The sequence below is a fragment of the Carlito syrichta genome, unplaced genomic scaffold (genome assembly GCF_000164805.1).
Source record: "Carlito syrichta isolate Samal-C Ts95f unplaced genomic scaffold, Tarsius_syrichta-2.0.1 Scaffold288347, whole genome shotgun sequence".
Lineage (NCBI taxonomy): Eukaryota > Metazoa > Chordata > Mammalia > Primates > Tarsiidae > Carlito > Carlito syrichta.
The window spans coordinates 548739-570016 of NW_007232443.1; the positions used below are offsets into that span (position 1 = coordinate 548739).

Here is a 21278-nt window from a genome sequence, read left to right on the forward strand (position 1 = left end):
CCCCCCCACTCGCATCCCTCAGCCCCTCCCTTTGTAGAGCCCTCTACACTTTCATTTTTGGAACCCTCTGGGAAGGGAAGTCCTTGAGAAAGCCCCTGGGGGCTCCCCTCCCAGAACAAGGTGCCTTGCTGGTACCCTGGAGTGCCCCCTTCAGCTGGCCCACTCTAAAACACTCTCCCCATTTCCTCCCTCCTGTCCCTGCCTGTGGCCTCCCAGCTCAAGCCAGCTGACCGTGGGGACTCTGTGTTCTTCAGCTGCCATGCCATCAACTCGTACGGGGAGGACCGGGGCTTGATCCAACTCACTGTGCAAGGTACCTTCACTGCCCCACCATTCCCAGGTGCTTCCCCAGGGGCCAGGGCCCACACCACGGTGGAGGATGATGGGACATGGCCTTCTGGGGATAAGCCTCCCTTCTGCCCAGAGTGGGGAGATAGGACCTTTCCTGGCACACTTCAGACAGCAAAGGTTTACAATGGCTGCAGCCCCTATAGATTCCATTGCCAGTTCTGGGGAGGGGTAGGGGAGTCTGTTTGCTGGGTCCAGACCCCAGGAGGAGGTGTGGAAAGGGACCATCAAGCTGGGAAGGCTGGGACCTCTGTGTGAGAGGGAAAGCAGATATTGACTCGAGGGAATCCCTGCAGAAAGGGCTGCCTACTCTCGGGCCAGGGACGAATCCCTGCAGAAAGGGCTGCCTACTCTCAGGCCAGGGATGAGAGGGCAGTAAGGCAAGAGGCTAAGCCAGGAATCCTTGGCCTCTGAGCCCAACAGCTGGCCTCCTCCAGCCCTCGTCCCCTGCCCAAACCCCAAGGCACCGGTGTCCTTGGCTAGACCATAGGCGGCATCCATCCCCAGGTCTAAGCAGGAGGCCAAGCTCCCTGCTGCCATCCTTACTCCTGCCCACTCCCCTGCCACACTCCAGAGCCCCCCGACCCCCCAGAGCTGGAGATCCGAGAGGTGAAGGCCCGAAGCATGAACCTGCGCTGGACCCAGAGATTCGACGGGAACAGCATCATCACGGGCTTTGACATTGAGTACAAGAACAAGTCAGGTAGGCGCCAGGCAGGAGGGTGAGGGCTTGGCCTGCTGTGGCCCCTTGCACTACATGCCCTGGCTGTACTTGCTGGTGGGCTGGCCCCTGGAGCCACAGGGCTGCCCATCTAAGGCAGACACACGGGCACCCATCAAGGCGCAAGCACCTGTGGCCTCGGAAGGGCGGGACACTGGTCGGGCTAGGAACCCAGGGAGCAGAAGGAAGGACCTGCCAACCCCCGCCCCCACCCAGTGGATGGAGAGGGGTGTCGATTGTCCCCGGGCCAGGTGATCAGATTTAAAGCACTTTAAAGGAGCTGAATCCAGGGCCATGGACTGTCTCAGTGGGGTGAGAGGTATCATGAGTTTGGCCGGGTCATCTGGACACTCCTGGTGTGGGGAGAATGATTGGTGGCCAGAGAGCTGGTCCTTCCCAAGAATGGGTCATTGGGGAATAGCAGGCCCTTGAACACCTTGGACCTAAGTTTCCAACTAGAGCCCTTCCCAGAACCCTCCTCTCAGACCCTACCTTGCTCCTGGGGGGCTGCCCCCCCCACTGGGAAACACCGTGGGGCACCATCATCAATGGGTGCCCTGAATCTGGGGAAGCCATAGTGGGTCCCACGGTGTGCTGGCAGGAACAGCAAGGAGGCGGCCTCTGAGGGGCCCAGAGAGCACCTGGGTGGCTTCAAAACATAAGTGAGAAGAAAACATACTTCTCATTCTAGATCCTTTTGCACCTTTTGAATTTGATGCCATAGGCCTGTGTTAGCATCTCAAAATTAAATTAAAAATAAAACAGGCTAGGTGCGTCTGTAATCCCAACACTTTGGGAGGCTGAGGCAGGAGGATTGCTTGAGTCCAGGAGTTTAAGACCAGCCTGGGCAACAGAGCAAGACCTCATTTCTACAAAAAAAAATTTAAAAATTAGCCAGATGTAGTGGTGTGTGCCTGTATTTCCAGGTACTCAGAAGGCTGAGGTGGAAGGATCACCTGAGCCCAGGGGGTCAAGGCTGTAAGATCATGCCACTGCACTCCAGCCTGGGTGACAGAATGAGACCCCGACTCAAAAAACAATTTTTTTTTTAATGTAAAAATAAAACACAGAAAAGAGGTCTGGAGAGCTCAGTCGCCCCCCTCTTACCAACTCATCTATGATTAAGCTAAGGTTTTGTTTTCTTCTGCCCTTCCCCTCCCCTGCTACTTAGCACAGCACGTGGCATGGACTGGCTGGCTGTTCTCTCCTCTTGAGTGACCAAGACCTAATCCCTATTGTATTCTCAGCACTGGCACAGGGCCCAACTACGTGGTAGATGTGTATGTAGCACAAGGTTGCTGAGTGACATGAGGAGGGTCACTCTGAGCTGCATTTAACATTAAAGCACATCTCTGACCTGCCTTTAATACCCCTTAAGAAGCAACTCTGTCCTGGGCACTGGGTCAGTCATCTTTGATTCAGGTGCGCCTACAAAGAGGATTCCTACCCTCAGAAGCTTTCAGTCTAGATGCAGTCACCAGCCGGGCTCGGTGACTCAGCCTGTAATCCCGCACTTTGGGAGGCTGAGGTGAGTGGATTGCCTGAGCCCGTGGGTACCTGCCTGGGCAACTTGGCGAGACCTCATCTCTACAATAAATCAAAAATTAGCCGGGTGTGGTAGCGTGCTCCTGTAGTTCCAGCTACTTGGAAGGCTGAGGCAGAAGGATCGCCGGAGCCCAGCAGGTCAAGGCTGCGGTGGCCGGGAGCATGCCACTGCACTCCAGTCTGGGTGATGGAATGAGACTCCAACTTAAAAAAATAAAAAATAAATAGATGCAGTCACCACCCAGGAGTTCATCCTGAGTGCAAGAGGGCCGCAGAGCACAGAGCGAAGGAGGGACTACAGCCAACAGGGGTTGTCCAGAAAGCCATCTCTCTGGTCCCTCGTAGACGCTGCATTGAGCAGGATCTTGAGTACTGAAAGGCAGTGGGTCAAGACGTCAGGGGAGGGGAAGGGCCGAGACCAAGCAAGGGTGCAGAGCACTGCAGGGAGTGGCTTTCGGTCTACCTTAGGATTCACTATGCAAGCCTCCCTGCCCTTCTCTCTCATGCTGCCCTGTGGCCCGTTGCCCCTCCACTGGCCACCCTCTAGTGTGTGGAAACCTCTCCCTGGGCACTGCTCGGCAGGCGATGCTGAGAACATCACACATCTGGGGAGCAATGTAGGACGAAAGGGAAGATGCTGTTCTCAGACCACATCTGAGTCTTCTCCCAGCCCCTTCTGGCTCCCCTGAAGGATGAGAAACCACCACAAACCATCCATAGCTGGGAATGCCAGGATGGGCGGGGCGGGCAGAGAGAGAGAGATGTCAGTGAGGGCAGTGGTCCCTTGCCCTAGCTGCCCACCCAGACGGGCATGTGTCACCACCTGGCACTTGGGAACAGGTGTGTCATGAGAACGGCTGTGCCTTGTCACTAGACACAGGCAGGGAGACCCTGGGTGCAGCACAGCTGCCCTGTCTGCAAAAAGGCAATGTCCATGCCTCTCTCGTGGGATTATTTGGAGGATTAAAGAGAAAGCACGGGGCTAGAGCAAACTTGTAATAAATATAAGTTCCTCTCTCTCTTCTAACTCAGACGCCTCATGTGGCAATTCATAGTCCTGTGGGACTTGCAGGCTGAAATGTATGTCTCTGTCAGTCAGCTGCATGTACCGAGTGCCAATATTTTTTCTGCAGAATCATGCACGAGCCATGTGGTGGGGAAAGAAAAAGAAATAGGAGACAGAATGTTGCCCTTGGAGCTTACGATGCAGTTGGAGTGAGAACATACACTGCACACACACACGCACACACACACACACACACACACACTCAGAACCATTACAAAGCACTATCCAATCAAGTGTAACACACCACAAACTGTATTACTTGAGAACCGAACAAGGTATCCAAGGGAACGAGGGATGATTCAAAGGAGAGGGGGTGTGTGCGCATGCGTGTGTGGTACATCTAAGAGCACCTTCCTGCACCTGTGGAATAGTGGAACGAGAAACACTCTCAAAGCAGAAGACTTGGCTTGACCAAGCGTCCGAGCTATGTGATCTCTAGCAAGTACTTAGCATCTTTGGGCATCTCCCAACCTATACAATGGAGACGGTAATGCTTCATTCTCAGGGTGGTTCAGACGAGCGTGATGATGTATGTGGAAGTGCCTACTACAGAGCCTGGACACTGTCACCTCCCACAGGTCCCGGTCCTGTGCCTCTGCTTCCCCTCCCCCACCTCCCCTGACCCAGCTCACACATCCTGGGTCCTGACCATCTGCTCCTGACCGCCTTCTTTGCCCCAACGGTGCCTTTGCGAGGTTTTCTGCCATGTTGCTCTTCATGCTAATTTTCCAAGGGAAATTACCCAGTCTGCCCTTTCTAAGCCATCCCACTCACGCTGACTTCTCCTGGCCCCAGGCAGCAGAGTAATAATACATGAATGCTGAATGATAAATAGCACCGTCCACACAAATCTATCAGATGGCGCTGTGCAGATTTAAAAATGCAGACACCACATTTTGCCTCTGTTCGCCAGGCAAGGAGCAGGGCTGTGTTCCTGGAGGATGGCCCTCCAAGCCCAGAAGGCAGCTTCACGGCATGAGCTGGTGTGGAGGCTGTGCTGGCCACCGCGGGGTGAGCCCACCTGACGAGTCGAGTCGTTCTGTGGGGGCCGGAGCGTGGCTGCGAGAGGGACTAGTGTTGGGATGCCATGAACTATCTTTGTGACGCAGGGAGCCTCTTCTCTGGGCTGCAGAGAGGTTGCTGTGGGGGCTCTGAGGCGTGATCCAAGGAGAAAATCAGAGATGCGGAATGGATTTGTTTCCAAGCACAGGCAGTTAAATGCTCCAGATGTGGCTCTTCTCCAGGCTGTACCCCTCTATAGTAACTGTGTCTCCTGAAAAGCCAGAGCCTCCCAGTCCCCTCTCAGCAAGCAGCCCACAGAGCAGAAGGCACTGACATCTCCCCAGTTGCTTTCTTATTTTTTTAAAGAAGAATATTTTGCATCATAAACCCTTTGATGAAGAAAGGGAGAGAGAGCCCTTAATGAAATATGTTAATCTGAGTAAGCCAGGCTCATATGAAAGGGAATATTAAAAGAGACAATATTCACCAAAGCCAGCTCAGTACTCTGCAAAGGAAGGGGAAGAAAACAGGTTCCTGATTTCAGCTATTCAGGGTCAGGGAGACCGCAGTGATCAAGTTTAGAAAATCAGGTAGAGACCTCCAGATTGGATGCTGATGCATTAGTCTGGAAGTGTTGTGGGGAGAGAGCTATTCTGTGCCAACCTGAAAGATGATTTGGGAACACAAGGTCAAATCCACCCGAAAACTACTAGCAAAAGCAGGGGGGGAAAGTAATTGTTCTCCAGGACATACCCTTCCCTCCCCTCCTGTGATCCGCAGTTGAGAGAGGCAAAGCAGGGATAGGCCAGGAGCATACAGCAACTGCAGAAGGCAGGGGAGCGTCAAGTCCAAGAAAGGGACAGGGGACAGAAAAGTGACTCTACGTGAAAACCAGCAACAGGTTTAAGTGTCCAGCACATGTGAAATCAGGGAAGACCACAAGTTTTATTTTATTTTACTTTATTTCATTTCAGTAGCTTCCGGGGGTACAAATAGTTTTTGGCCTGGGCTTTAAGTGTCCCCACCACCCTCACCTGTGCACATTGTACCCGACAGGTGATTTTTCATCCCCCACTCCTTCTCCACCCCCTTCTGAGTCTCTAGCCTCCATTATACTATTCTCCATGCCTTTGCAGACCCTTAGTTTAGCTCCCACTTATAAGTGAGAACATGCAGTGTTTGGTTTTCTGTTCCTGAGTTAGTTCACTTAGGATGATGTTCTCCAATTCCATCCAAGTTGCTGCAAAAGACATTATTTCACTCTTTTTGGTGGCTGGATACTATTCCAGAGTGTGTGTACACCACATTTTCATTATCCGCTGATCAGTTAGTGGATGTTTAGGTTGATTCCACAGCTGTACAATTGTGAGTTGTGCTGTGATGAACATGCGAGTGCAGGTGGAGAGGACCAAAGTTTTAGACATGGCTCCTGCCCTCGGGGAGCTTAGGATCTCCTGGGGCAGTTGCCACCGAAACAGTGAGCCCTCGAAAGAAGATGTTAAATGAAGACACAACGCAGCTCCTTCCTGGGTTTCTTAAACAGCACCACCATCCATTATGCGTGCCGGAAGTGTTGGTGTTATCCTTCACACTTCCTCTCTCTCTCTCCCTACCAAGTCCTATAGCTTTAGTGTCCCATGTAGCTCTTGAATCTACCCGCTTCTTTCCATCTCCATCGCCAGCCTAGGCCCAGCCACTGTCATCCCTCCCCTAGACCAGGAAGATGACCTCCTGACTAGCCCCAGCATGCCCCTGCCTCCCTCCATCTGTTCTCCACACTGCAGCCACCATTCGTTCTACAAATATGACCGTCCCTCTCACAGGCCGTGCACTCCCCTTGGCCCTGAGAGTGTCTTCCCAACATTCAGATCTAACACTGCCATCCGCTGGCATAAAACTCTCCAATGGCTCTTCCTTGCTCTTAGGATAAAGGCAAAACTTCACAGCTGGACCCAGACCCTGCACACCTGGCTCCTGCTCACCTTTCCAGCTCACCCCTTCCCACCCTTGCCTCTAAGTGCCTACAGCATTCAGAGCCTTTCTTCTGGCTCTGCTTCTTCTTTTGTCTCTTCTTCCTACAATGGAGCCTTGAAGAACTCTAGCCATTCGTGGTAGGTAGAGGCCGATACAACTGCAAAGAGGTGGAGGAAAATGGATCGAAGAGATAAAAACCAGAGGGTATTTCCTTAGGGAACCAAAGGAAGGGTGTTCCAAGAAGAAGGGAGAAGCCCAAGGACTGAACATACCTGAAAGGCCAAGTGGGAAATGGGGCTTGGTGAGGCAGAGGGCACCTATACTGTGGGAATATATGGCACTGATGTCACAGGAGGGTGTAAGGAGTCAATGGTGGGCGTTTTAACTTGCCAGCGTGACACCTGACACCCCACAGGTGCTCGGTGAATATGAGTGCCTCTTCTCCAGACACATACCCGAGTCTTGCCACTTTCCTGCGCTCAACAAAAATGAACGCACCGACTTGTGCTCACTCTCTCTCCTACAAACACAGGCAAATCAACTGTGAGTTGTGAACTGGTGCCAGCTCCCAGGATGCCACAGAAAGACGTGAACACCTGCCTCCATGTTGCTAGCTGTCCCAAACCCACAAAGAGGTGCCCGCGGCAGGAAGGAGCCTGAATATTTGTAATTCTGGTTTAACCTGTGAGCTGCAGAGTGACCCTCTGGTGGTTAGGGTGTTTAAAAAGACAAGGGGAAAATAGTGTGTTTTTGAGCACCAGCAGCCTGCCATTTTGTTCCTTTGGCTCATGAAACCAAAGAATTAAATGCAAAACTACAGATGGGGATCTGGGCCAGTGCCTTTCACAGATGCTGAGCCTGTGCAGTCAAAGTGGTGTTTTGACAAGTATCAAGACCTCGGCCAAGCATGGTGGCTCATGCCTGTAATCCCAGCACTTCAGGATTACAGGAGGATTACAGGAGGATCACTTGAGGCCAGGGTTCAGAATTCAAGACCAGTCTGGGCAACATAGCAAGACCCCTATCTCTATAAAAAAAATTTTAAAAATTAGCTGGGCATCGTGGCATGCGCCTGTAATCCAGCTACTCAGGAGGCTGAGGTGGGAGGATCACTTGAGCCTGGGAGTTGGAGGCTACAGTGAGGTATGAATGCACCACTGCCCTCCAGCCTGGGTCACAGAATGAGAAAAAAAGGGAGGGGGAAGGGAAGGAAGTAAGGAAGGAAAGAAAGAAGGAAGGGAGGGAAGGAGGGGAGGAGGGAGGAAGGGGGAGAGAGGAAAGCATCGAGACCTGGAGGGCTGGTATAGTCTCTTCTGGTGATTTATCAAGCATTAGCTCCAAAAAAAATCTCTTTTTCTTATCAATCTTTCTACAATGCAATAACTACCTTTCCTAACTTAGAAATTAAACTATAGTGAATACAAGGTAATCTTTTCTACTGAGAATTTTCAGGATACTCTACTGTGGATTTAAGATGCATAGAAAATTAGACTGAATAGTGACATCCAGACATGCCCTGGAAACATTTTTAAGCCCTACTATCAGCTTGTGTCCTTGTGCTTTGCCTTTTTTTTCTTTTCAAAGTAAAATACCAAAAAAAGTAATTTGGTTGGGAATTCTCAGTTTGGAAGGTCCTAGCTGAGGTGTTGCTATAACTGCAACCCCTTCCCATGCTTGTCTGGAATTCCTTGGTAGGTGCACTGCAAAAATATATTGAATGAGAGACTAGATTCCCCTGGAGATGCAGAGTGTTTCTAGTGACAGTATCCCTGAATGGCATTTATCTGGTTTTTCCACATTCTACAATTTTGTTAAGTATTAGCTCCAAGATGGACTGCCAGTTCCCCTGGATAAGTCATGAACGTGTTCATTTTTGTTGGTCTCTGACACTAAGACTCAAAGACCATTCTCCTGCTGGTGAAGGAAAGAGGGTAGGGCCTGGGTTGGGCAGTCTGGTACCCTCCTCTAGCCCTGACATGTAACACTCAAGTTCACCACCTCATAAGTACACAAGGAAAAGAAGTACATACTGGGCACAGTGTTCACTATCTGGGGAATGGGCCACCTGAGACCCAGTCCCCACCACTACACAACATGTCCATGTAAGAAACATACATGTGTGGCCAGGTACAGTGGCTCAGGCCTGTAATCCTAGCACTTTGGGAGGCCAAAGTGAGAGAACTGCCTGAGCCCAGGGGTTCAAGACCAGCCTGGGTAAGTTGGTAAGACCTCGACTCTACAATAAATCAAAAAATTAGCCGGGCATGGTGGTGTGCATCTGTAGTTCCAGCTACTTGGAAGGATGAAGCAGAAGGATCGCCTGAGTCCAACAGGGCAAGGCTGTGGTGGCCGTGAGCATGTCACTGCACTCCAGCCTGGGCAAAAGAGTGCGACTCCAACTCAAAAAAAAAAAAAAAAGAAAGAAACATGTATACCCCCTAAGTCTAAGATAAAAATGGGAGGAAAAAAGAAGTAAAAGAAATGCAGGTACACACAGAGAAAGAAGGAACACAGAAAAAAGACTTGTCTTCCCCCTTGGCATGGGGACCACTGGGTGGATGGGGTTATCTCGCAGTTAGAACAGGTCACTGATGTGATGAGATACCCAGGTAGAAGGGCACTGGCCACTCAGACCCTCAGGGATAGCAAGCAAATGATGATCTTGGCAAGGACCTTGGGGGACATCTCACCAACCCCTGTCTGAAGATTAAGCTCCCAAGCTGGCCAGTGGCAGAAGAGGTTGGACTTTTCCCAAGACAGGCCTTCAAGGGACAGACCAGACTCTCTGTGAAGCTGTTCAGGCCTGTTGCCTCTCTAGAGTCCATGTGAGCTGGACCCCCTGGGCACCTGAGTTGCGATGGACTGTGCTGATGCTTGAGGCTGGGAAGGGGTCCTGCGGTTTGCCTGGCTGTGCTCTGACGCAGGTGTCTTCTCACCAGACTCCTGGGACTTCAAGCAGTCCACACGCAACATCTCCCCCACCATCAACCAGGCCAACATCGTGGACCTGCACCCAGCCTCCGTGTACAGCATCCGCGTGTGCTCCTTCAACAAGATCGGCCGCAGTGAGCCCAGCAAGGAGCTCACCATCAGCACCGAGGAGGCTGGTGAGCACCTTGCCCACCTCTCCTGCCCGGGGCCTCAGGGTCAGGAGCCTCTGGGGCTCCACACCCATCTGTCCATGGGCAGTAGGCTTGTGGTGAGAAGAGGGGAGGTGAGAGCTCCCCAGGTGCTGGTTCACCCACCTGTCCATGGGCAGTAGGCTTGTGGTGAGAAGCGGGGAGGCAAGAGCTCCCCAGGTGCTGTTTGGTGCCTACCCCTGTTTGACCCTCTTCCAGGCGGGGTGCTCATGCAGGGCTTTGAGGAGTTGCCCGTGGTTCTGCTCCACCCACGTGGCCCCAGGAGGCTGGAAAAGACAGATCTGGAAAGGATGGGGTTACTAGTCACCTGGATCATTTTCTGTGACCTTTGTCATGGAGGTTTCCCGAGAGTTTAAACAAGATTTCTCTTGCCATATTTTCTCTTATGTGTTATCATGAAATATAAAACAATGCAGGAAAGTGCATATCACATAAATGCACAGTTTTATAAACAGTCCTAAAGTAACAACTAGTGTAACTAACATCCATGATCAATTGCCAGCAGGCCAGAGGGCCTTCACATACCCCCTTCCTGGCTATAACCCCAGCCCTGCCTCTGAATAACTGGTGTCTTAACTTGTGCAATACTAATTTTCTTGCTTTTCTTTTTTATACTGTCACTGCACATGTGCAACACACCATGTAGTTGACTTTTGCCTACTCTCCAACAGAATGTATTCATGAAATCACACTTCATATATTCTTTGGTGGCCTGCTTGTTTTGATCATAGCATTTTTGCAGGCTTCATTCATGACGTGGGTCTAGCTGTGGCATTTGTGCATTTTCCATGCTGCCTAGTATTCCGTTGTACAACTGTACTACAGTCTATGTGTCCATTCCACTGTAGATGAACATTTGGGTTGTTTGTTGTTTGGGACTATTACAAAAATACTGCTATGAACATTCTCAAACTTGTATGAGTTTTTCTAGGGGATATAAGCAGTTAGAGAAGGACAACGTCATCAAAAGGTCAAATACTTCTACCTACAACCAAAAAAGTTTTATTTTTATTTTTATTTTTGTTAAAGAATACACAGAATGTTTCCCAAAGTATTGCACCAATTTGCTCTCCCATGATTAGTGGATGGGAGTCCCTGCCGCTGGACATCCTTGTAGGAAGTAGACACTTCACACTGCCACACTTTTAAAAACGTGTGCCATCCTATTGGATGTAGAGTAGTACCTTACTGTCATTATTTGCTATATTTTCAGCAAATTAAGGGAAATGGAGAGGAAATTGAAACCCTGTGATCATTTGGAAGAATGCAAAGAAAGCCCCTCTGCTCTGTTTGAGCTTGTCTTTTCTCCTCAGGGTCCTCTAGCTCAGGGGGATGGGAGTTAGAACGCGGGACTCTTTTCTCTTCCAAGACTTAACTCATCTTGTTGCTTCTTTCCTCCTTACCCCTACCTCTCAGCTCCTGATGGGCCCCCCATGGATGTTACCTTGCAGCCAGTGACCTCCCAGAGCATCCAAGTGACCTGGAAGGTAAGTGAGGTTGAAGCCATCTCACTTGCAATGCCTCCCTGCCTGCCCCCTCCTCAGTCTGGGGATGAAGCCCCCAGCAGACTTGCAAGTCTCTGGTGTCATTAATGCCCAGGCTTCTTTTATCACTAAGCCTAGGGAGGTTTGAGGGGTGGAAGGAGTGGGGAAATAAAGGACAGGCTCCCCCCACCAATCCCCACTCCTTTCTCTGCCCTGGATCTCTGATGGAGGCTCTGCCTGGGGTGGCAAGGAGGGAAGATGGTTCTTCACCACCTGGCCCATCCTCTAGACCTCACATGTTGTAACGAGCCTGCGATTAGATCTGATTTTGTGCCAAGTTCCTCTGCTATAACACCAGGATGAAAATACCTGCCCTCCCTGGGTGTGGTAGCTCATATTTGTAATCCCAGCACTTCAGAAGGCTGAGGTGAAAGGTCGATGGAGCCCAGGAATTTGAGACCAGCCTAGGCAACATATTGAGACCTTATCTCTACAAAAAAAAAAAATTAGCCAGACTTGGTAGCACGCACCTATACACCCAGCTACTCGGGAGGCTGAGGTGGAAGGATTGCTTGGTGCAGGAGGTCGAGGCTGTGGTGAACCGTGATTGTGCCACTGCACTCCAGCCTGGGCAACAAAGTGAGACGCCCAACTTCAAAAGAGACAAAAACAAAAAACCTGCCATCCCTACCTCTGAGGGTGGAGGAGTAGCAGAGGAAAGAAATCAGTATGTGTCACCACCATTTCTAAGGGGCAGAGACCTGTAGGTAGGAGGTGACTGAAGCTTGTCAATTAGGCAAAATCTTAGAGGAGATTCCACAGCTGTGCAGAGAGAGCAGAAAAACCTTGAGCAGAACCAAGAAATGCTTTCCTGGGCAGCTCCGGCCCTACTGCCACACCCATCCACAGTCACAGGAGAGGGGGCAATCCAGCAGCTTCCCGTCTCCAAGTGCTTTCTCCTCCACAGACTTCTCTGACCCTCTCCCTGTTCCTGGGGAGCAGCCGGAGGAGGCATTTTTATCACAGCCCATTAGAGGACATCATGAGTACAAGATGTGAGGTACCTGCCCGTGTCATTCCCATAGGGACAGGCTAGGACTTCAACACGCAGTCTAGAGCTCCCGTCAGTCTTCCCTCCACAGCCCATCGCACAGTGTTCTACAACTGAGTGTTCTCAGGGACAGTCCGTGTTCTTCTGGGAGCTTTGCCATCTCAACAGTGGGGCTTGAGGGCTGCCCATCTTCATCAGGGATCAGTCGTTCCTGACTCCTAATAGGAAAAGCCCAGATGTTTTAGTCTCCTTCTGGACTCTTGTGCAAGGAACACTTGAGAACAGGAAAGATTCAGAAGGACCTAGTAGTATTTCCCCTAGAAAGACTATGAGCATGCACACGTACACACACACACACACACACACACACACACACACACACACACACACACACCCCAAGCGCAGCAGTAGTAGCAGCAGCCTGGTTGTTTCCCTCCCTAGAGAAATGACCAGGAGGAAAGAGAAGCGGGCTGGGCAGTTGGTTCTTCCTGGGGGACAGCCTACCTAGTGGACACCTGGGTCCATGGTTCCCCTCCCAATTCCTATCTGGACTCTGGAGCTTTCCTCAAAAACTAAGGGGGAGGCCCAGAGCCTCATGCCCAAATCTACTCTGTGTCTCAACTATGACCCCACCTCCTAGGAATATACACCAAGGCAGCAGGGGGGCAGGGGGGAGGGCAGGAATGAATAAGTATGTAAAATACCCAGATGTTTGGCTACAAAGCTCTGACCCAGAGGTCGATAAAAATTTAGAATCAGATTTATTTCTCCAAAGTCTCATAATGAAAAATAAAATTGATTAGAAAGTTGGAACTTCAGAATGAACCAGCCGGTCAATAAATTTTGGGCTGACTTCTCAGGAGATTTTTTTTTAACACTGAGAAACAGATTAATGAAAAATAAAGATTCACTTGAAGATAAGTCACTTCATTTTAAGACTCTTTCCACGAGACGGATCGCCCCTGCTTTATGACATAAATTTGCAATCAGCCCTATTGATTTCTTAATGCTTCAGAGAAATATTGTTAAGATTGATTTAAATCCTGAGTGTGTCTGTTTGGGGGGTGATGAGGGGAAGAGAAAGAAGGTGGAGAGAGAGGGAAGGAAAAAAGAGAAAGGAGGGAGGGAGGATCTGTCAAGATTCACATTTAAATATGTGAATATATTATATATATGTGGAGAGAGAGAGAGAGAGTTCTGAGTGTGCCTGGATGCCAAGCTGAGGCCTCTGTCAGCATATGCTGATGTGGTCATGTGTGCAGTTGTATCATAATATACACAGCTCTGGGTATGTGTGCATGTGTATTGTTATATAATGATGTTCAATGTGTGTCTACATGGATACGCGTACAAGTAACATGAGAACAGGTGACAGTGTGAACATGAGGGTACCGGGCTCTTGAAGATATGTTAGTATCTCTAATGGATGTCAGTGTGTGCCTGCACCTACATGCATAGACATAATGTGTGCAGATACAAGACCCAAATGCAGAAATTTGCCTACTTACAGACAAGCAAGCAGAACTGCCCAAGTGCAGAGAAACATTATTCAGGCAGCAACAAAAAGACAAGTCAATTAAACACACACACCTATTTAGTGAGTTCAAAACAATTACGTTAAATTAAAAACTTCATTTTATTGAGTTAACAGTGAGCTTAAAAACACAGTTCATTTAGAACATTCATTGACTAAAAAAAAGCAGTAGGGTTGTTTTACTAACTTAATTGTTTTTGATCTCACTACTTTTAGTACAATAAAAGGTGAGCTTTTAAATTAACTTCATTGTCTTTAAACATCCTGACTTAAACTGTTTATAAATGCACTGGGGTGGGTATTAAGTCTTAATTTATAGAGAGGCAGGCCGGATCATTGAAGGAGCAGGTTTCTATTTGTGGGTCTAGATGCATCTGGCTGTGGTAGGTGTGTGGATTAGGATGTTTGCTTTGATTGGCTTGGATGTATGTGTTCCTGGCCCTGGACGTAAGTAGATAAGTGGGGAGTATGTGTATGCCCACGTGTGTGTGGTCATGTATGAGAGTGTCGTATGTCCAGCCCCAGACTAATGATGGTGGAGTGTTCTCCATTTGCCTGGCTGACTGGGGTTCATCCTTCATTCCCACCAGCTCCCTTCTGACCAAGTTCTTGACCATCTCTGCCCCTCCAACTAGGGGCTGGCTTCAGACTTCAGTCCTCATCATACCCCAGGCCCTGGTCTTAGTCTCTGGGGCAATCCAGCCTTAGCATTCCCAAAGGGGCTGCACCCAGAGAAAGGAAAAAACCTTTTTTAGTTGTAGTGAAAGACACATAAGATATCCATTCTAGGCAACAGAGCCAGATCTCATCTCTACAAAATGTGAAAAAAAAAAAAATTAGCTGGGTATGTTGGTATGTAACTGTAGCCCCAGCAGTCCCAGCCTCTTGGACATCTGAGATAGAAGAATCACTTGAGCTCAGGAGGTCGAGGCTGCAGTGAGCCATGATCATGCCACTGCACTCCAGCCTGAGCAAAACAGAGTGAGACACCGACTCAAAAATACATACATGCATACATATAACATAAAATTTACCATTTTAGCCATGGTTAAGTGTGCAGCTCAGTGGCAGTAGACACGTTCACAGTGTTGTACACCCATCACCACAAGCCATTTCCAGAACTTTTTCATCATCCCAAACTGGAACTCTGCACCCGTGAAACATTAACTCCCCACGTACCCTCCTCCCAGCTCCTGGATACCTCTCTTCTACTTTCTGCCTCTATGAAGTTGACATTTCTAGGTATTTGATAAGTGGGGTCAAACAACATGGGTCCTCTTGTGCCTGGCTTATTTCACTTAGCATAATGTCTTCAAGGTTCATCCATGTTGTAATATAGGTCAGAATTGCGTTCTTTTCATGGCTGAATAATATTCTGTTGTATGGATAAATCACTGTTTATTCATTCATCTTTTAATGGACACGGGTTGCTTCTACTTTGGGGGAATTCTGAATAATGCTGCTAGGAGCATGGGTGCACAAGTATCTGTTTGAGTCTCTGTTTTCAGTTCTTCGGGGCACACACTTGGAATGGAATTGCTGGATGATATGGTAATTCTATATTTCACTTCTTGAGGAACTGCCAAACTATTTTTCACAGTAGCTATACCATTTTACATTCCTACCAGCAATGTACAAGCGTTCCAATTTCTTCACATCCTCGCTAACACTTATTTTCTATTATTTTTATAATAGCCATCCCGATGGATGTGCAGTGGTATCTCAGGACTCTTTTTAAAATTTAAACTCATTGCTCACCTCCCTCTTTTTCTGATTACTTTTTGTTGCTGTTCCATTCTTCCCAGGCCCCTGAGTCCATGCCCAATGATATCCCTGTTCATTCATTGGCTCATTCATTCATTCATTCAATAAATATGTATTGAGGGCCTGCTTTATGCCAGGTACCATTCTAGACACTGAGAGTATAAAAATTAACAAAACAGACAATATCCCTTGTCCTCATGATGCTTATATGTTAATGGGGGCAGACAGTCAAACACATAGGTAAGATATATAGGATGTCAGATGATGTCAAGTCCTGTGGAAGAAAATAAACCAGAAAAGAAGTCAGAAGTGCTAGAGAGAAGTGGAGGCAATCTGGAAGGAGCTAAGGAAGCCTGAAGAAGGGACCCGACAGAGGTGAGGGACCAGCCATGTGGATATTTAAATGAGGAGTGTCCCCCTGAGATGGGGCTGCTCCTGACGTGAACAGCAAAAAGGCCAGCATGCTGGAGCCTAGGAAGCGAGGCAGAGAGAAGAAGGAGAGAAGATGGGTTCCAGAGGTAGCAGAAGGTCAGAACACTCGGGGCTGTGTAGCCACTGTAAAAACTCCTGCTTTCACTCTGAGACGGGAGCCTCTGAAGGGTTGGGAGGCGGAGTGCATGACCAGACTTTGGTTGTAGAAGCATCATCTCAGCATGCCGTTGTGTCTGCCTCACCCATTGCTCACAGGCGCCCAAGAAGGAGTTGCAGAACGGTGTCATCCGGGGCTACCAGATCGGCTACAGAGAGAACAGCCCCGGCAGCAACGGGCAGTACAGCATTGTGGAGATGAAGGCCACTGGGGACAGTGAGGTCTACACCCTGGACAACCTCAAGAAGTTCGCCCAGTATGGGGTGGTGGTCCAGGCCTTCAATCGGGCTGGCACAGGACCCTCATCCAGCGAGATCAATGCCACCACCCTGGAGGATGGTAAGGGCCCCAGCAGAGGGGAGAGGTCATAGATCCAGGGCTGCCAGGGAGGGCTTGTGGGTCCTTCCGCTTGCCCTGGGCCTCCTCTTGGATCGTGTGGTTCCCATAGGCTCCCTGGATCCCCTCTGTCTCCTCCTGCCCATTGGTTCATTCGGCACACTGGCCTCTCAGGCCATTTGGCCACTCTCTGTCCCTTGGCTCGCTAACACTCTACCCTTCAGCCCACCTGTTGACCTCTTGCCCAGTCTCCTGAGTACTTATCTATTTCCTTTCTCTCCATTCACGCTTCTCCCTCTGCCTTTTCTCCTCCTTCCTGGCACCCTAACCCAATTCTCTGGCCCAAGCTCTTTCTTCTACAGCTGGGTCCTGTTTCTCCTCTTTTACAGCTTCTTGGGAAAGGGGCAGAGGCCAAGTTACCTTTGTATTCTAGGCTGGGACCTGTCCACCACCTGTTTTTAAGGACTGGAGATGAGACAATGGAGTTAAGAAAACCCAAACTCACATAGCAGGAGATGCAGAGCCCAATTTTTAAAACTTCATTCTTTGATGACTGGAGAAGACCCCAAGCCCTGATTAGTAAATTTAGGGACCTGGTCTCTCCAGGGGGAGAGGGTTGGAGGAAGCAGAAACATGCGTGGTCTCCAAGCACAGGGAAGACACCATCTGATACCAGAGCCTTCTAATAATTTCCCGGGTCGAGAGGAGACGTGGTCCTTGATGTCCCCAGAGATGGGGCCAGGCTGGTCACAGTCCCCTAAAATGCAGGATAAATAAGAAGTGGAACATTCTTCCAAGCTTTCTTTCTTTCTTTCTTTCTTTTTTTTTTTTTTTTTGAGTTGGAGTCTCATTCTATCACCGCAGGCTGGAGTGCAGTGGCTGGGGTCCAGTAATCCTTCTGCTTCAGCCTTCCAAGTAGCCAGAACTACAGGCACGCACTACACACCCTGCTAATCTTTTTGATTTATTGTAGCGATGAGGTCTCGCCAAGTTTCCCGGGCTGGTCTCAAACCCACGGGCTCGGGCAATCCACTCGCCTCGGCCTCCCAAAGTGCTGGGAATATAGGCTGAGCCACAAAGCCCGCCCCCAAGCTTTCTTCTTGATGCCCCAACCCAAAACTAGGGCCTGAGACTAACACCCATCACTGAGTCTGAGCCTGCCCACTCTGCCCCCAGCAGAGAGAGACCAATGGCCTGGAGAGCAGAAGGCCATTGCCCCAGGGCCCATCAGATACTGAGCATTCCACCATTAGAGAGCCATTCCTTTAGATTAAGCAGTGCCCTCCCCACTACCTCTGCCTCTTTGAAAATGCAGCACCCTGGGGAAGGAGGATGCTTCGGTGAGTCGATCAGCTCCTATTAGCTGTTTCGAACTTTGGCTACGAGTTGGAATCATCTGGAGAGCTTTTAAAATACTGATGCCCGGTCTTCATCCCTGGAGAGCCTCATTTCATTGCTCTGGGGGAACAAGCTGGGGCATTGAGATGGGGCAGACCTCAGAAGCCCCAGAGCTCTGGACACCTGAGAGAAAAGGAGAACACACAAAAAGGGACAAGCACACAGAGAGCAAAGAGGGATCTGAAGTCCAGGGGGAGGTACCAGAGCTCCACTGCAAGCAGCCCCCAGCCCACAACCCTCACTATCCCCTCTGCCCCCCATCCTGAGATGCTGGCCACAGGCATGGCCGGGCTGAGGAAGCTCAGCTTGTCCCCTCTTCAGGGTGTAGTATTAATTTAAGCAGGACCCTAATACAGTGGTTCTCAAGGCTGAGCGACCTCAGAATCTCCTGGAGGCCTGTTATATGCAGATTGCTAGGCCCACCCCCAAAGCATCTGCTTCAGCAGATCAGAGGTAGGGGTCAAGAATTTTCATTTCTAAATTTGGGCGTGGCGGTACATACCTGTAGTCCCGGCTACTCAGGAGGCTAAGCCAAGAGGATCGCTTGAATCCAGAAGATTGAGGCTAGCCTGGGCAACATGGCAAGACCTCATCTCTTTAAAAAAAAAAAAGAATTGTTATTTCTAGTAATCTCCCAGGCAATGCTGATGCTGCTTTTCCAGGGAGCCCCATAGACTCACAGCACCAACAGCTATGTCATTAGCCATAAAAGGGAGGCCAAAGCCCACGGAGGTTAAGAAACTTGTTCAGAATCACCTATATTGTAAATAATGGAGTCTGGGGCAAAACAGGCCTGACCCTGAATCCCATACTCTTCCTGCTTCACTCTGTGGCTCCCCTCTTTCTTGGGAGCAAGGCTGGATGCTGGAACAAGTAACGCAGCTGCAGGGCACTCTAGCAGGGCGTGTCCAGGGACCAGCCACCTGAGCCCAGGCCAGCCTACCCAGCCTGACACTAGGCGCCCGCCTACCCCAGGCCAGGCCAGGGCACAACCAGGCCAGACCCACCACTGACCTCTGCCAGAGCACCCCGTCCCTTGCCTTGTGGGGGTCCCTGGAACTTCCAACAGGGAGAGATGGCATGGGCTGCAGAGTCATTTTCAAAACAAAGGAGGAGAGGGGGAAGAAAGTTTCCGGCATTTGCTCAGCAGTTTTTCATACTTAATTAAGGCCCTCGTTAGCCTGTCAGATCCTGATCGTTTCCTGGCAATATTAGCACTCCTCCTGGGGTATTCAAGGGCCCCTGCTTTAGCAATAGTGTCTTTTCCATAATTATATTACCTTCATTTTGTTCGAACGGGCGATCTGTATTAGTTTATTACACTGGGTCCCTAATTACATGGTGCTTATATTTTTACACCTAAGTAATATGAAACAATAATCATTCTCAAAGAGGATCGTTAGGATGATGTATTATCATTTAAATGCTCATAAAAATTAGAGTTGCCTCTTGTGGGGCAACGGGATCTAATTACCTTCCATCCAGCCTGTGCCTCCTTTCTCCCATTCAGAGCGAAGCAGACTCAGTCCTTCGCTCTGTCCCTGGCTCCTGGGAAGCCAGCAGGAAGTGCCACCGAAGTTCTCCCCAGCCGTGGTGGTTCCTGGGGCCTGGTGTTCCCACCGTCTGCCCTCTCGGGAAGGGCAGGCTGCACCAAGGCGAAGCGGGGTGGGGATCCTCAGGTTAAACTCGAAGGTAGCTCTCGGAGGGAGAGGGCTAAAGGCAGCGTGGACTGCCTAAATTGGCCTCAGAGGGTGTTTTCCCAACAGCCCGGGCCTTTTTGTGGCTTGTGTGCAAGGATGGGAACGAAGTGTAATGGTCTCAGGAGTCTTAAAGGTCTCTGTGGAAATTCTTCTCCCCTGCACCAGGGTTAGTTGAGATCTTCCCTTCTTTGTCTTCCCTTCGGCTTGGCACCAGGACACAGGAGTCCCTAGAACCAGGCTGTGGCTCAGACTCCCCCAGTCAGATGACACAGAGGGGCCATCAGATAAGATAATGAATTGCACATACCTCTAGGACCGGCAGGTGGTCTTCCAGGTCTGTCATGGTCATCAGAGGAGGATTCTCCTGCTGTAGTTGCCCACTGGGAGACTGCCAGGGGCTCATGCCCAGAGTTCATCATCCCTTCCCCAGGATTTAACCAGAACCAGGAACGTGCTACCCAGAGAACAAGGAACCAAGTCTGTAAAGATCTCTTTCTATGCCAATCTCCAGGAAAGGAGATGTGGTCCACTTCCTGGCCTCCCAGCCTCAACTCTCAGGACCCTCGAGCCAGGGGGGTCCCTCTGCTTATCTAACTGGATGCTCCTCTGGTTGGGCAGAAGGGCCCAGCCTGGGATAGGAATGTTATGCTGTCATCTATGCCCCTGACTGACTGGACCCTTGGTTCTCCTCCCACCCCATCAGTGCCCAGCCAGCCCCCCGAGAACGTCCGGGCCCTGTCCATCACGTCTGACGTGGCTGTCATCTCCTGGTCGGAGCCCCCGCGCAGCACCCTCAATGGAGTCCTCAAAGGCTATCGGGTCATCTTCTGGTCACTCTACGTTGATGGGGGTGAGTCTGCTGAGATGGACGGCTAGGTCGTGGGGTGAGAGGCACAGGGTCGGTAGGGTTCACTTCCAGGCTTAGTTAGAGCTGAGCATCCTCCCACGGAAGGTCAAGAGGAAGTGCAACCCCCTCTTATCCACATGGGGAGGCCACAAGGGGGGATAATGGCTAAACGACCAGGGGATAGTGAGGGAGGGACTTGGGATCCCCTTGCATATGTCCACGTTAGCCTGAGGCCGGAACCAGGGGCAAGGGCGGGTCTTACTGCACTAGGTCCCTTCTCTGGTGAGGGATGGGAAGGAGACAGCCAACGACTCCTTGACAACCATGTGTTGGGGATTCTTTGGGGCCTGATAGGGGCAGAGTTGCTTTTCTAATCCAATGTGTTGGTATTAGGCCTTTGAGGTCATGTCAGTCAGGGTCACCACAGAGAACAGCTGGTGCACTCAGGTGGGGCCGTTGAAGACATTAACGAAGGGATTATTTCAGAGGAGTGGGGAGGGAGGATAGGTGGGCACCTGAGATGAGCACCGACAAGAAGCCATCACCACCTACGCCTGGAGGGGCAAGAGAGAAAGCAGGGTCACTAGAACCCGGGGAGAGCCTACCCTTGACCAGCGCACAGTGACACGTGAGCCGCCCAGGACCCAGAGAAGGGCAGAGAGGCGCACACAGTGAAGCTGGGAGGGACCTGGCAGGCAGAGGAAAGTCAACACAGTGGCCCAGCCTTATGGGGGTCGTCCTTGCCCTGCGATGCACTGGGGCTAACAGATCTGAGTAGC

At 50.3% G+C, this 21278-nt stretch overlaps 1 protein-coding gene across 1 annotated transcript in view; it reads left to right on the forward strand.

Moving 5' to 3' along the window:
- Window positions 1-21278, forward strand: part of DSCAML1 (DS cell adhesion molecule like 1) — a 348081-nt gene that overhangs the window by 293639 nt on the left and 33164 nt on the right. Inside the window, 6 exon segments of the mRNA XM_021710263.1 lie at window positions 217-313; window positions 923-1051; window positions 9596-9763; window positions 11213-11283; window positions 16317-16557; window positions 20356-20502. Of these exon segments, the coding sequence (XP_021565938.1) occupies window positions 217-313; window positions 923-1051; window positions 9596-9763; window positions 11213-11283; window positions 16317-16557; window positions 20356-20502 (853 nt within the window).